At 30.6% G+C, this 15,951-nt stretch overlaps 1 protein-coding gene across 5 annotated transcripts in view; it reads right to left on the reverse strand.

Annotated features, from left to right (window-relative positions):
• Positions 1-1,444: 1,444 nt before the first annotated feature.
• LOC142223414 (serine/threonine-protein kinase GA29083) overlaps positions 1,445-15,951 on the reverse strand; it is a 98,642-nt gene continuing 84,135 nt past the window's right edge. For all 5 annotated transcript variants that reach the window (XM_075293308.1, XM_075293309.1, XM_075293307.1 and 2 more), the window contains 6 exons: positions 10,706-11,377; positions 8,094-8,193; positions 7,003-8,020; positions 6,790-6,935; positions 6,555-6,704; positions 1,445-2,445 (listed from right to left, as the gene is read on the reverse strand). In XM_075293308.1, coding sequence (XP_075149423.1) covers positions 2,167-2,445; positions 6,555-6,704; positions 6,790-6,935; positions 7,003-8,020; positions 8,094-8,193; positions 10,706-11,377 — 2,365 coding nt within the window. In that variant the 3' untranslated portion in view covers positions 1,445-2,166. The remainder of the gene's footprint in view (positions 2,446-6,554; positions 6,705-6,789; positions 6,936-7,002; positions 8,021-8,093; positions 8,194-10,705; positions 11,378-15,951) is intronic.

Consider the following 15,951-nt stretch of genomic DNA (forward strand, 5'->3'; position numbering starts at 1 on the left):
TTCAACATTTTATTTCTATAGAAAATTTTGTCAAAATTTTATTTCTATAGAAAATTTTGTCAAAATTGTATTTCTACAGAAAATTTTATTTCTGTAGAAAATTTTTGTCAACATTTTATTTTTATAGAAAATTTTGTCAAAATTTTATTTCTATGGAAAATTCTGCCAAAATTTTAATTCTATAGAAAATTTTGTCAAAATTTTATTTCTATAGAGAATTTTGTCAAAATTTTATTTCTATGGAAAATGTTGTCAAAATTGTACTTTTATAGAAAATTCTGACAAAATTTTATTTCTTAGAAAATTTTGTCAAAATTCTATTTCTATAGAAAATGTAGCCAAAAGTTTATTTCTATAGAAATATTGTCAAAATTTTATTTCCACAGAAAATTTTGTCAACATTTTAAATTTTTGAAAAATTACCGATTTGACGAAAACGGGCCAAAATCAACCAATAAATGAACCTAACCCATAAAATTTAATAATTTTTTGGACCAATTTTGGTCCAGTCGGACCATGCAATTCTGGTACATAATACAAAAACGATCTCAAGCTTGAAAAATTCCTTTCTAGTTCATATTAAAAATATTTGTTTTCTTTTATAAAAATTTGTTTTCTTTTATAAAAGTTTGGAGAAAACCTTACCAAAAAAACTACCAAACACAAAAAATCTTATTTTGCAACATTTTATTTCTATACAAAATTTTGTCAACATTTTTTTCGATAGAAAATTTTCTCAAAAATTTTCTATAGAAAATTTTCTCAAAATTTTATTTCGATAGAAAATTTTCTCAAAAAAAAAAAAAAAAGAATTGAATACAAAATTTTGTCAAAATTTTATTTTTTTAGAAAATTTTGTCAACATTTTATTTTTAATAGAAAATTTTGTCAACATTTTATTTTTAATAGAAAATTTTGTCAAAATTTTATTTGTTATAGAAAATGTGGGAAGTACTTCATAGTTGGAGAGGAATATTTGACAAAATCTACCAAAACATCAAGAATTCTATTAATCTAGCAAATAGTAAAAAATCTACAATTTTTGGTAGAAGTCTACCAACAGTGGCAACCGTGAACTTAACCCATAATTTGAGAATTGCTTATTTATTATGGGAAAATAAATTTCGTATCTATAAGATTAATAATCTCCCACCACCCGAAATAAATTTCGGATCCACTCACGATGGGAAATTATTGCTCAAGAGTTATAGAATTGGCCAACGTCATTAAAATTGTGAAGATACTTTGTATTTCCACATTGCAATTGAATAGAAAAAAAGTAACTTCATAAAGTAACGACATCTACCGATAATAGCTATGGCTGTGACTTCACCACGATAGCTAAATTTTATAAAAAAATTAAAAAAAAAAAATCATTTAACTATAACTGCGATTTTGTGAAAATTGTCTTAAAAAATTCTAATAAGAAAAAATGCAATAACGATTTTCTTTATGTTTTCCTTTAATAAAATAATTATTTAAAATCTAAGCATTTTGAATAAGAAACAATAAAAAATAAAATATAATTAAAAATGATTTAAAAATATTTTCCGTTTTTTTTATATCAAAAAAATATATATTTAAATTAAATACTTAAATATATTGGATAGATTATAGATGTAGAAATATATCGATAGAAAAATTATATATGTTTTATTTAAAAATACAAATTTCATGATTTTTTATGCCTACGATTTTTCTTCATTCTTTCTTTGTTGTGATATTTCTACAAATTAATTTTCGGGTTTTTAATTTGTTCAATACCTTCTGGGTGTGAAAGATGTTGGTACGATTGTAACAATGTATCTCGAATTTCTCGTTTCGTTTTCTATTAAAATGGAATACAATTTGCTTTTCTCTATATATATTTATATGTATAGGTATATGATTTTGTTTTATATAGCGTTTTTTTTAAATACATTAAAAATTAAAATAATAAAAAATAATTTAATAATGATAAAATAAAATAGTTAAAAAAACATATAAAAGAAAAAAATACTACAGGCTTCCTTGTTGGTTATCTTCGAATTGTTTTTTTTTGTTTTGTTTTTCATATAAGGTTTTTGCTTTGTTTTATTTGCCATGTAACAAAAGATAGTTTTGAACCAGCCATTGTGTGTAGGTTATCGTTATGCTTAAGAAACCTCTTTTCTTCCATTATGCCATTCAGCTGCTGTATTCATTGATGATATCATCATTGCCCATAGTCCAATAGTGATCGAGGATATCCTCGCTGGTAAAACGTACATCTGGATCGGATTGTAGCATATTGGCAATAAGATCACGCACTCCATTACCAATACCGGACCAATAGGGGTTGGGAAATTCATAGACACCGGAGATAATTGCATCAAACAAAGGTTCCTGCTGATTGTCGGGCGAGACAAATGGTGGGAAACCGCACAAAAGTATATATAAGATTATACCGGCAGCCCATACATCAATCTGTGAAAAGAAATATTGAAAAAAAAAAAACGACAAACTTGAGTACATTTATGCAAAATATGTATATAGCATCAATAGATATGTGCTTTTTTGAGTGGTCGTCGATTCAATTATAATATAAATATAAGGCTATCTATCAGAAACTTCAGAGTCTTAAGGAGCAATAATTTTGATGGAGGGAAATCATTTTGAGATATTTTCATATTCATACTTTATTTGTTATTTGAAAGACCTATGGCGAATTATAACAAAATGATGAATTCAGCTTCTGTTTAAATCTTATGAAACTATAATTATACGAGGATGGTCTGGTAAGTATATAGTTGGTCTACAAAAAAGAGCAAACATTTCCGAAAATTGGCATTTGCTTGTTATCATTGCCTCCTTTTAATTTGATACGTTTCGGTTGGCAATGCTACCATCTAATTCATCGGTTGGCAATGCTACCATCTAATTCATCTAAAAAAGAGCCAAAATTCAAAAATTGAGTTTTTTTGTCATAATCATAATCGTATATTCGATTTTCGACGTACTTATTTAAAAATAGAGTGAAATATTTTGATATTGGTCCATCGCCTGATAACCGAAATCAAATTTTAACGAAAAAATCGAGAAGCAAATTTGGATTGAAAGCGAAGTGTGCTGTAGCTCTTTTTACAGTGGCAACGTCAAATGTGGGCTTTTCAATAGTCGTAAAAGTCGAAAGGTGCCTGTTTTTAAGATTCAAACAAAAAAATCTAAATTTGGCTAAAGGCCTGATATGTATGCCCGGCTATTGATATACTAAGGGCACATTGCTTTAATTAAGCATCTAACCGTCCCAATAACTCGACGTAGTAGAGCCCCGTGATCGTTTATCCTTCGACCTTGTTCACTTCTTGGGAATCTCAGAAAACGGTTGCTATAACCTTTCTAGTCGGAAGGGTAGACAATCCATACTCCAGGCCTATCGAGACGTTAAAAGTGGGCTTTTCAATAATAGTCAGTTCCAAAGTCCCATTTCGACTTTTTTAAAATACCAAAAAATCTAAATTTGGATATAGGGTTGATATTTATGTTCGGTGAGTGAAATTCTAAGAGAACATTTCTTCGATTCCCGAGATTTTTTTACCTTTCTGCTAGTAATCGATGTTGAAAGGGTAGACAATCCCTAATCCAGGCCTGAGAAATAGATCCTGTCCGCTCTTATTGAACTCCTATTTATGCCCAGAGAGGTCAAAGAGTCCACTTAATCAATTCAATACCGAATCGCCCCAATAACTTGACGAATTAAGTCCCGATTACCCTTCCCGGTAAACGATGTTGATCAAACCAAAAAAATATATTTTTGTCTTTAATCACGAAATTAATTGATCCTATTAATTTTTATTAAAAAATTAATTATTAATTTTATGATTAATTTTTATTAAAAAAATTAATTATTAAAAATTAATTTATTAAAATAAATTAAAAAAATAATTAATTATACAATTATTTTTCGAGCTTTTTGGACAGATATAGATTAAGGAACATGGTTAATAGAGCCATTGAAAAGAAAACGCCAGATACAAATCTATACACGCCTGGACTGTACATGTTTCGGTTCGGGCGAATGAACCTTTCCACAGCCTTTAGTATAGATCTGGCTGGGAGAGATAACTCAATTTTGGTATAACTAATTTTTGTGAATGATTTTTTTGTTGAATCAATTAAAGTTTTAATTGAATATTTTTTTAAACTCAATTCAAAATTTAATTGACAAAATTTTAGGAATTTTTGCGAGTTTTTGCTACTTTAGATTATTACTCATTTCCTATTTTCTAAAATCCGTGAACATTCTCGCTTCCCCTACTCGGTAATAACGTTATGACCCGGTCGACAGTAGCTGTTGACGAGAATGTACTACACGATACGTTAACGCAAGACTCCATGTTGAGAAATTCGTCAAAACAGCACTCCAAAAATTAAACAAAGAGGCATCCATCGTACTCTTCGTATTTTGTATCTATCGACTACAACATTTTCTGCGTCATACCCAAAGAAGGCTGTTACCTTCGATAATGAAGAGAACCTGTCAATCTGGGTCAAAAGCTTCTACGGCACCACACTGAAAATCGGATTTTCTCGGTTTTAAAAATCTGGACTGTTTTCCTAAACCGGTGGGCGTTGTTTTTTTTTAACACTAACAACCTGTTTTTTCCTAAATATCATAAAAAATCGTTGCATTACATTGAAACCAACGAAACTCGGGTTTGAAGCACGGTTGCCACGCGATACAAAAATAATCTACCAAAATTTTAAGAAAATCTTACAAAAAAACCTATTTTGCAGATTTTGATTTCTATAGAAAATTTTGTCAAAACTTTCTTTCTATAGAAAATTTTGTCAAAATTTTATTTCTATAGAAAATTTTGTCAAAATTTTATTTCTATAAAAAATTTTCTCAATATTTTAATTCTATAGCAAATTTTGTCAAATTTTATTCCTGTAGAAAATTGTATCACAATTTTATTTCTATAGAAAATTTCCTCAAAATTCTGTTTCTATAGAAAATTTTGTCAAAATTTTATTTCTATAGAAAATTTTGTCAAAATTTTATTTCTATAGAAAATTTTGTCAAAATTTTATTTTTGTGTCAAAATGTTATATATAAATTTTATTTCTAAAGGAAATTTTGTCAAAATTTTATTTCTATAGAAAAATTTGTCAAAATTTTATTTCTATAGAAAATTTTGTCACATTTTATTTCTATAGAAAATTTTGTTAAAATTTTATTCCTGTAGAAAATTGTGTCACAATTTGATTTCTATAGAAAATTTTGTCAAAATTTTATATCTATAGAAAATTTTGTCAAAATTTTATTTCTATAGAAAATTTTGTCAAAATTTTATTTCTATAGAAAATTTTGTCAAAATTTTATTTCAATAGAACATTTTATCAAAATTTTACTTATGTAGAAAATTTTGTAGAAATTTTATTTCTATAGAAAATTTTGTCAAAATTTTATTTCTATAGAAAATTTTCTCAAAATTTTATTTCTATAAAAAATTTTGTCAAAATTTTATTTCTATCGAAAATTTTGTCAAAATTTTATTTCTATAAAAAATTTTCTCAATATTTTATTTCTATACGAAATTTTGTCAAAATTTTATTTCTATAGAAAATTTTCTCAAAATTCTATTTCTATAAAAAAATTTTCTCAATATTTTATTTCTATAGGAAATTTCGTCAAAATTTTATTTCTATAAAACATTTTGTCAAAATTGTATTTCTATACGAAATTTTGTCAAAATTTTATTTCTATGGAAAATTTTCTCAAAATTTTATTTCTATAAAAAAATTTTCTCAATATTTTATTTCTATAGGAAATTTCGTCAAAATTTTATTTCTATAAAACATTTTGTCAAAATTGTATTTCTATAGAAAATTTTGTCTATAGAAAATTTTGTCAAAATTTTATTTCTATAGAAATTGTGTCAAAATTTTATTTCTATAGCAAATTGTGTCAAAATTTTATTTCTATAGAAAATATTGTCAAAATTTTATTTCTATAAAAAAATTTTCTCAATATTTTATTTCTATAGGAAATTTCGTCAAAATTTTATTTCTATAAAACATTTTGTCAAAATTGTATTTCTATAGAAAATGTTGTCAAAATTTTATTTCTATAGCAAATTGTGTCAAAATTTTATTTCTATAGAAAATATTGTCAAAATTTTATTTCTATAAAAAAATTTTCTCAATATTTTATTTCTATAGAAATTGTGTCAAAATTTTATTTCTATAGAAAATATTGTCAAAATTTTATTTCTATAGAAAATGTTGTCAAAATTTTATTTCTATAGAAAATTTTGTCAAAATTTTATTTCAATAGAAAATGTTAAAGTATTATTTCTATAGAAAAATTTGTCAAAATTTTATTTCTATAGAAAATGTTGTTAAAGTATTATTTCTATAGAAAAATTTGTCAAAATTTTATTTCTATAGAACATTCTATCAAAATTATATTTCTATAGAACATTTTGTCAAAATTGTATTTCTATAGAAAACTTTTGTATACTTTCAGACAAAATAATTGTTTTCTTCCTAGATCAAATTCAGGTTTTTGTCTTATTTTCTTCTATGCTTACCTTCAAACCATAACCAGTTTCCATAAGAATTTCTGGAGCCACATATGTTGGTGTACCACATACAGCATATAATGGTTCAGTGACTTCACACGCCAATCCGAAATCGGCTAATTTTAAAACGATTACATTGCCGCTTTCATCAAGTTCAACCTGTTTTGGGGAAAGACACACACAAACAACACAAAAAAGATGTTTTAGAATTTCATTAAATATCGTAAACTTGATCAAGACTTACCAATAAATTTTCGGGTTTGATGTCACGATGTACAATGCTCATGGAATGTAAATATGCCATAGCCGAAGCTAAATGTTTTATCATTACTCTTGATTGATCTTCAGAGAATCGGGTTACTCGTGTGATAGCATCAAACAAGTCACCACCTAAATTGGTAAGAAGAAATTTGTATTAGGCTATTTCTCAATCATGGGGTAGGGGAATTATACTTACCCCCAACATACTCCAGCACCAAATACATATTGGCTTGTTGATCAACATCCATTATCAATGAAATAATGTGAGGATGTGATAATTTCTTCATAACGCGAACTTCATCATCTATGTAGTGCTCTTTGCCCTTGCACTTACTTTTATCGATGATTTTCAGTGCGTAAGTATGACCACTTTGGCGATCCTTGCATTTCAGTACAATGGCAAAATTACCATCACCAATGATTTGTCCCAAAATATAACGTTCCCTTATTACTGTTGGTAATTCTTGGGCATCAATGCCACTCTCATTTAGTAAGAGTTTCTCTTCATCTAATGCCGATGTGTCATAGGTTTTTTTGCTCTTTACAGGCATCTTTGGTTTTGGACCTTTACATAGGGTGCCGGCGGTACGTAAATTTTTACGTATAGCTTGTAAGGCTTTATGCTCATCGTTTTCAAGACGAAAATCTTCGGGATTGTTAACACGTTCGGTGCCATAGGCAAAGAAAACATCTTCGCTACCAAAAAATCCAGCTAATTGTGTTACCGGAATGCCAGACAAAGTAAAAACTTTACGCACATAACCAGTGTCGAGTTTGACTTTTTGTGTTATTGCCGTTAGGACATGATCAAAACTGGGACTGTTACGTTTATTCAGAAGTAGACGCATTAATTTACGTGGTCGTGTACCATTTCGTATGAGTGTAACAATACGTGGATGCACGACACTGTCACGTTCACTCATTTTTCCCAATATGGGACTGCCATTAGTATTGGGGCCAGAGGAATTTGTCATAGCACCACCACCGCTGCCACCACCACCACTACCATTTCCTATGTTATTGGTATTTGTTGAGCCATTCTTTAATGGCGATGAGGGTCTATAGTATTTCGATAGGCGATTTGATGTTTTATTGGATATTGATAGATTTGTCAAGGGCTGTGATGTGGTATTGTATTCGACTTTTTTGAAATTCTCATTATTACAGGAACACACATAGCTTTGGCCATCTTCCAGTTCTTCCAAAGTCGAGATCTATGAAAGGTATAAGAATAAGAGAAAATTACACAATTAACTTGAAAATGGATTTATTGCTTGGGAGACTTACCTTTTTACCACACATGGTATAAATGGTGCGTACAGCACCTGGAATTTTAACATTTTCTTCTAAAAGTCTTGTAAGGTCTTCAAATAGGCTTTCAAATGATCTGCGAAGAAAATATGGAAAGCATTTTACAATATACCATTTTTGTCTTACATTCGAGGGGGTAACTACAATCAAATGTTAAAATTCAATACGGTATGGCAGTGTTGCCAGGGAAAATTTTCGGTTTACCCTACAAGGACAAAAAAAGATCCATACTTTCTCCTAAATTCCCCAAAAAATTCCCTACAATTTCCTATATACTCGTAGAGATAAAATGTTGACAAAATGTTCTACAAAAAAATTTGAGAACATTTTCTATAGAAAAAAATTTTTGACAAAATTTTCTATAGAAATAAAATTTTGACAACATTTTCTATAGAAATAACATTTTGCAACATTTTCTATAGAAATAAAATGTTGACAAAATTTTCTATAGAAATAAAATTTTGAGAAAATTTTCTATAGAAATAACATTTTGAGAAAAATTTCTAAAAAATAAATTTTTGACAAAATTTTCTATAGAAATAAAATTTTGAAAGAAATAAAATTTTCTTTTCCTCTGTTGGTTAAGCTACACTTGTAGTTTAGTCAATGCATGGCTTTAAGCTGAGATCAAAAACAACAAATAAAATTTTGACAAATTTGTCTACAGAAATAAAATTTTCTATAGAAATAAAATTTTGACAAAATTTTCTATAGAAATAAAATTTTGACAAAATTTTCTATAGACATAAAATTTTGTCAAAATTTTCTATAGAAATAAAATTTTGAAAAAAGTTGTCTATAGAAACAACATTTTGACAAAATTGTCTATAGAAATAAACAATTTTGACAAAATTGTCTATAGAAATAAAATTTTGACAAAATTTTCTATAGAAATAAAATATTGACAAAATTTTCTAAAGAAATAAAATTTTGAGAAAATTTTCTATAGAAATAAAATTTTGACAAAATTTTCAATAGAAATAAAATTTTGAGAAAAATTTCTAAAGAAATAATATTTTGACAAAATTTTCTATAGAAATAAAATTTTGAGAAAATTTTCTATAGAAATAAAATTTTGACAAAATTGTCTATAGAAATAAAATTTTGACAAAATTTTCTATAGAAATAAAATTTTGGAAAAAATTCTATAAAAATAAAATTTTGACAAAATGTTCTATAGAAATAAAATTTTGACAAAATTTTCTATAGAAATAAAATTTTGACAACACTTTCTATAGAAATAAAATTTTGAGAAAATTTTCTATAGAAATAAAATTTTGACAAAATATTCTATAGAAATAAAATTTTGGAAAAAGTTTCTATAAAAATAAAATATGGAAAAAGTTTCTATAAAAAATGTTTGACAAAATTTTCTATAGAAATAAAATTTTGAGAAAATTTTCTATAGAAATAAAATTTTGACAAAATTTTCTATGGAAATAAAATTTTGACAAAATTTTCTATAGAAATAAAATTTTGACATAATTTTCTATAGAAATAAAATTTTGATAACATTTTCTATAGATATAAAATTTTGACAAAATTTTCTATAGAAATAAAATTTTGACAAAATTTTCTATAGAAATAAAATTTTGACAACATTTTCTATAGAAATAAAATTTTGACAACATTTTCTATAGAAATAAAATTTTGACAAAATTTTCTATAGAAATAAAATTTTGACAAAATTTTCTATAGAAATAAAATTTTGGCAAAATTTTCTATGGAATAAAATGTTGAGAAACATTTCTAAAGAAATAAAATTTTCTATAGAAATAAAATTTTGACAAAATTTTCTATAGAAATAAAATTTTGACAAAATTTTCTATAGAAATAAAATTTTGACAAAATTTTCTATAGAAATAAAATTTTCAGAAAATTTTCAATAGAAATAAAATTTTGAGAAAATTTTCTGAAGAAATAAAATTTTGACAAAATTTTCTATAGAAATAAAATTTTGACAAAATTTTCTATAGAAATAAAATTTTGACAAAATTTTCTCTAGAAATACAATTTTGACAAAATTTTCTATAGAAATAAAATTTTGACAAAATTTTCTATAGAAATAAAATTTTAACAAAATTTTCTATAGAAATAAAATTTTGACAAAATTTTCTATAGAAATAAATTTTGAGAAAATTTTTTATATAGGAACATTTGTTTGGTGGATTGGTTACCATATATTGTTAAAGATCAAGCCTTGCTGGGTTCTAATTTCCTCCTTTAGAGCCTTCAAAATGTAAAAATTATAAAAAAATGAGTTGAGTGAAAAAACCCACATTGTGCCCCAACGACCCTACAAGACTATAAATATTAGAAAAAAATCTACATGAAGGTAATTTCCCCTACTTCTGGCAACACTGCCGGTACGGTCACACTAGGCAAAAATTATAAAATAAGTCGTCACCATAGCCAAACCAGAAAACATTTTTTGCTCATATTTGATCTATAAGATCACAATTGGAGCATCTTCCTAAAACGACATCTAGATATTTCAAAAATGCTCTTAGAAAGAAGTTTGACACTCATTTTGGTCAGATATTTGCCTAGAGTGACTATATACTCATAGAGATTTATTTACTCCTTACCTATAACGTTCATTTGAAACTGGAATGGTTATACCAGGATAGAAACGATCACCGTTACGATAGAATTTTATTCGTCTTGCCTTTCGTGTTGGTGTTCGACTCGATGAAATGCGTTTTTTTATATTCGCTGCTGTCACAGCAGCTGCGGCCAGTGTGGTAGTTGTTGTACCACTACCACCGCCACCACTGCCATTCGTTGTTTTCAAACTTAAGGGCGCTGTATCAGCGCCACCGCCGCCGCCTTCTCCGCCTCCCCCAATGCCATTATCGACTCCACCATTACCGGTGCCCATAAGGCCCTGTGTTGATGATGATGAGGCACCACTAAGCGAACCATTCGATTTGCAATTTAATTCAGCACCCAGACTTATGCTACCACTATTCATTGAACTGTTCAGATCCAGGTCTTGTAATTCTTTTTCAATCTCGGAATTTGAGCTGGCTGGACTATTGCTGCGACTTAACTGGGTAAGGCTATCATTCATGTGTATGGCGGCCTTTTGCAAATGCATAGCTGCTGTTACAGTCGATGATGTTGTTTGCGCTGGAGGTGGTGGCGATGATGATGACGATGCTGATGTGTTGCTAGTTGTCAGCGCTTGTGGATTTGTGGCTGATAATGGTGACATTAATGCATTATTCAAATGATTATTAACGGTTTGAACCTCCATTCTGGAAAAAGAGAAACAAAGATATCAAATTAAATTAATTTTGTATGACAATATTTTTATGTAAAAAATATTAATATGTTAATAAAAAATTCTATATTAACAAGATAGTTCATTGCGTGATCGAAAAAGGATGATCTCTCATAAGACTTTATTCTATACGAACAGAGTGTCACGAAAGGTTAGGCAAGCAATCAAGTCACCAGAAAATATAGTTTTTAAACCTTTTTGCTCGTTTCTGAACCGGAATAACCTTCCCTTTTTTCCAGATAGCTGGTATTTCGAGGCTGCTGAGACAAATATTAAAGGAATGGTCAGAAAACTAGCACCATCCAACATTCTGGCGGCCTTGCACGACAAGCGATCTTTGCGTACTCGACAAATTGTCTGCAGAAGTCATTTGTCATACAGTTGTCATCCTTCGGAGTCTGGGGTCCGAGAGATTCCGATTTGACCATAACCGTTTGGATCCATGATCAGATTCCATCAAATGCTTGCGTTATTTTTCTCGCTTCTGGGTGACTACAAGCCAACCGAGCTCCTTAGCGAGACTTGGGATCTGTGATCAGATCTTGATGGTTCCATGGAAAAATTCGGACGGATGTCGAATATCCGCCCGAATACATTTTTGGCACGTCCTCGTAAAGACATCCCTGAAGATCTTCTCTCCAGCCGCCACTGACATTGGCAAATTCGTACTCCGTTAGCGAGGTAAATAGCAACCAATTAGCTTTACCTAAGTTGTGGCGGTGGCTGTCCCTAAACCAATTTTCACAGTGAATGGGTGGTGGTAAGAGTTCATGGCCGTATCCCCCTAACTGACGACCATAGCGGGCTGTCTTGGCTGAGTATACGCCTTTGTCATCTGATTGCAGGATCTGCGATCTGGCGGTGCTCGACAAACTATTTGCAGAAGGCATTCGCCGTACGGTTTTCATCCTTCAAAGTTTGCAACCCAAACGAAATGGAGACGTTGTCTTTACATCTGGGGACGGAGAAGTTCCGAATCGTTTGGATCCAAGATCAGACTCCTTCAAATGCTTGCGCCACTTCTTAGCTTCTTCGCTTAGCAAGACTTGGGATCTGGGACCACGGAGAAATTTAGACGGATGTCGGAGATCCGACCCTCTGGTATACATTTTTTTGCATGCCTCGTCAAGACATCCCTGAAGATATTCTCTCCAGCCGCCACTGACATTGGCAGCGGCAAACTCGTACAACCGTTTGCATTCAAGATCGGTCTTCTCCAAATGTTCTCGCTACTGGGTGGCTACAAGCCGGTCTATCTCATTAGCGAGACTTGGAATCTGGGATCAGATCTTGATGCTTCCATAGAGAAATTCGGACGGATGTCGAATATCCGCCCACTGGTGTACATTTTTGGCACGCCCTCATCAAGACATCCCTGAAGATATTCTCTCCAGTTGCCACTGACATTGGCAGTGGCAAATTCGTACTCCGTTAGCGGGGTAAATAACACCCAATTAGATTTACCTAAGTTCATAAACGTTCTTTTCTCAGGAATAACGATATCTGTCCTTAAATCAATTTTCACAGTGATTGGGTGGTGGTCAGAGTTAATGGCTGTGTCCTCTTAACTGATAACCATAGAGAGCTGTCTTGGCTGACTCGCCTTTGCCTTCTGATTGCAGTTTCTGCGATTTGGGGTGCTCGACAAATTGTATGCAGAAGGCACTACCCGTACGGTTTTAATCCTTCAAAGTTTGTCACTCTAACGTAATGGAGACCTTGTCTTTCCCTTTGGGGGTTCGACAGGTTCCGAAAAGTCGACCACAACCGTTTGGATATAAGATCAGTCTCCTCCAAATGCTTACGCCAATTCTCTTTCTTATGGGTGGCTACAAGCCGGTCGATCTTCTTAGCAAGATTCGGTATCATAAGACGAGATGGGTGCTGACTCCGAACCTGATCCGCCTTTTTATCTGCCAGCCTTCATGCTTCCAAAAGGAAATTCGGACGGATGTTGGGGATCCAACACACCGTTGTCAAGACATTCCTGAATATATTCTCTCCAGCCGTGGGGCATTGGTAAACTGGTACTCTGTTAGCAAGATAAATAGCTCACAGTTAGTATTACTTAAGTTCATAAATGTTCTCTTCTCGGGAATAAGGGTGTTTGTTTCTAAAGCTATTTTCACCATGGTCGGGAGGTGGTCTGAGTTTATGGCTATGTCCTGGCGTTCATTACTATGTCGTGGCTGATGACCATAGGGGGCTGTTTGGTATGAGTGCACGGTCTGCGATCTGGGGTGCTCGCCAAATTGTATGCGGAAGATATTAGCCGTACAGTTTTAATCCTTCAAAGTTTGCCACCCAAACGTAATGAAGATGCTGTCTTTCCCTTTGGGGGTCCGACAGGTTCCGAAACGTCGAACACAAGCGTTTGGACCCAAGTCTCCTCCAAATGCTTACGCCTCTTTTCTCGCTTATGGGTGGCTATCTACCAAGCAAGATTCGAGATCTTAAGATGAACTTGGTTTCCTTTCCGGATTACGTCCTTTTTATCTGCCTTCGTGCTTCCAAGAGGAAATTCGGGCGGATGTTGGGGAACCAATACACCCTGGTCAAGATATTCCTGAAGATCTTCTCTCCAGCCATGGGGAATTGGCCAACTCGTACTCAATTTGCAAGATAAATAGCTCCCAGTTAGTATTAATTAATTCCGGATATCATCCCTTCCATGATCATAAAATAAATTTCCATAGAGAAATTTAGATGGATGTCAGAGATCCGAACCGCTGGTATACATTTGGTTCACACCCTCATCAAGACATCCCTGAAGATCTTCCCTCCAGCCGCTGCTGACATTTGCAGGGCCAGTGGCAAATTCGTACTCCGTTAGCCAGTTATCCTAACCGAAGTTCATAAATGTTCTTTACTCGGGAATAACGTTGTCTGTAAAAAGCTTCATAGGAAAAGCTGGTGAGCATCCACAGAAATTAAGTACTGAAACCGAAATCGATCGGTTACCACCAAATTAGCCACCGCTGAAAACTTCTGTTAAAAGGTTAAAGTTCAATGTTCACGGCATTGTACATCTCATCAACCAATCCAACCTTAAGGACCCTTGTATCTTTCCCGTTTTGTGTATACATACCACCATTTTACCAAATGTTTAGAATTTCCTAAAACCAAAAAATGCTAACATTTACATATAGAGATAAACTAATATTTGTTGCAATTCGAATGGCGAGTTGAATGTTGGTCAATGGTAAGCAAAAACAGAAAATGAAATAAACACGAAAATTAAAGGAGGAATTCCCATAACGACTTTCAAAAGTAGCAGCAGTAACCAGTTCGGTTACTGGTAATTACAGAATGTTTACTTTTATTACATAATTCAATGTATTGTACACTAAAAAAAAAGGTTTAACTTCGTAAAAAAAAACTTTTCAAGGCAAGCAAATTTTGCCATAAAATGTTTCCTGTAAGAGCTTATCAACCCAAATTTATGACAAGCGAACGATTGTTTCTAATTTTTTTTTAAATGCTTTTAATGAACATTTTATTTAGTCTATTTAAAATTTCTTTCTTCTGAAAATAAAACGCATCTTTCAGTGTATATTTTTTTTTCCACGACACAAAATAAACATTAGCTTTGAGAGGTTAATACACAGAAAAAAAAGTCACGAACATTTTTCCAAATAAAGTCTTAATTGAATTTTAAAAATTATTCAATTAAAAATTTAATGCATTCAACAAATTTTTTAATTGAAACAAAAATCAATCATAAAAATTTTTAATTGGATCAATTAATTTTTTAATTGATTTCTGTGATTGAAGACATTTCAATTTAAAATTAATTGGATCAATTAATTTCGTGATTGAAGACAAAAAAATATTTTTGGTGTGTAAAGGAAAATATTCATTGATTTATTTCTTTTTATATTCCACAAACATTCCATGAAAATGCTTACAATTTCCATACATGCCAGCTAATATTGAAAGTTTATAGCGTTACCATAAAAACTTTAAATTTACACAAGTGTATGCCTTTTGGCAAATAGCAACTTTGCCAAAGAGCTAATTTGCGAAAAAGTTTTTTTTTCGCAAATGGATTTCTGTTTCAAAAACTTTTGGCAAATCAATTGAAGGAGAAAACAAGAACTAAGAGAAACTATTAATTACTTAAAAAAACAATTAGCCTAAGAGTTTTCATTTCCCCCATTTGGTATAAAATCGAAAGAAAACTTTTAAAAATTTTAACTTTCACATATATTGTAACCACTTAAAAAATAATAATAGATATTTTGATAGATCCAAAAACAAAGTACACCTGTTTTCTTATTTTTCCATTCATGAAAATTATCATTTTTTTTTCATTTAAAAAAGCTTTAATATCTAAACCAGACACAGCTGCATAGGTTAACGCCTAAAAATCTGGATCATATTACGTTAAAAGAGAAAATATAATAAATTTCCTTGCCTACTTTTAGGTGAGGTATCCACAGTCAGGCTTTTGCTACTTGCTTTAGGGGGTAAGCACGCAAGTCTATACAAACTTTAAGGAAATCACTAAATGGCCTAAAGAGTTTCTGTTCTCGTTTTTCCGTGAAG

This window comes from Haematobia irritans, chromosome 2, assembly GCF_050003625.1.
Source record: "Haematobia irritans isolate KBUSLIRL chromosome 2, ASM5000362v1, whole genome shotgun sequence".
In the NCBI taxonomy this organism is placed as follows: Eukaryota; Metazoa; Arthropoda; class Insecta; order Diptera; family Muscidae; genus Haematobia; species Haematobia irritans.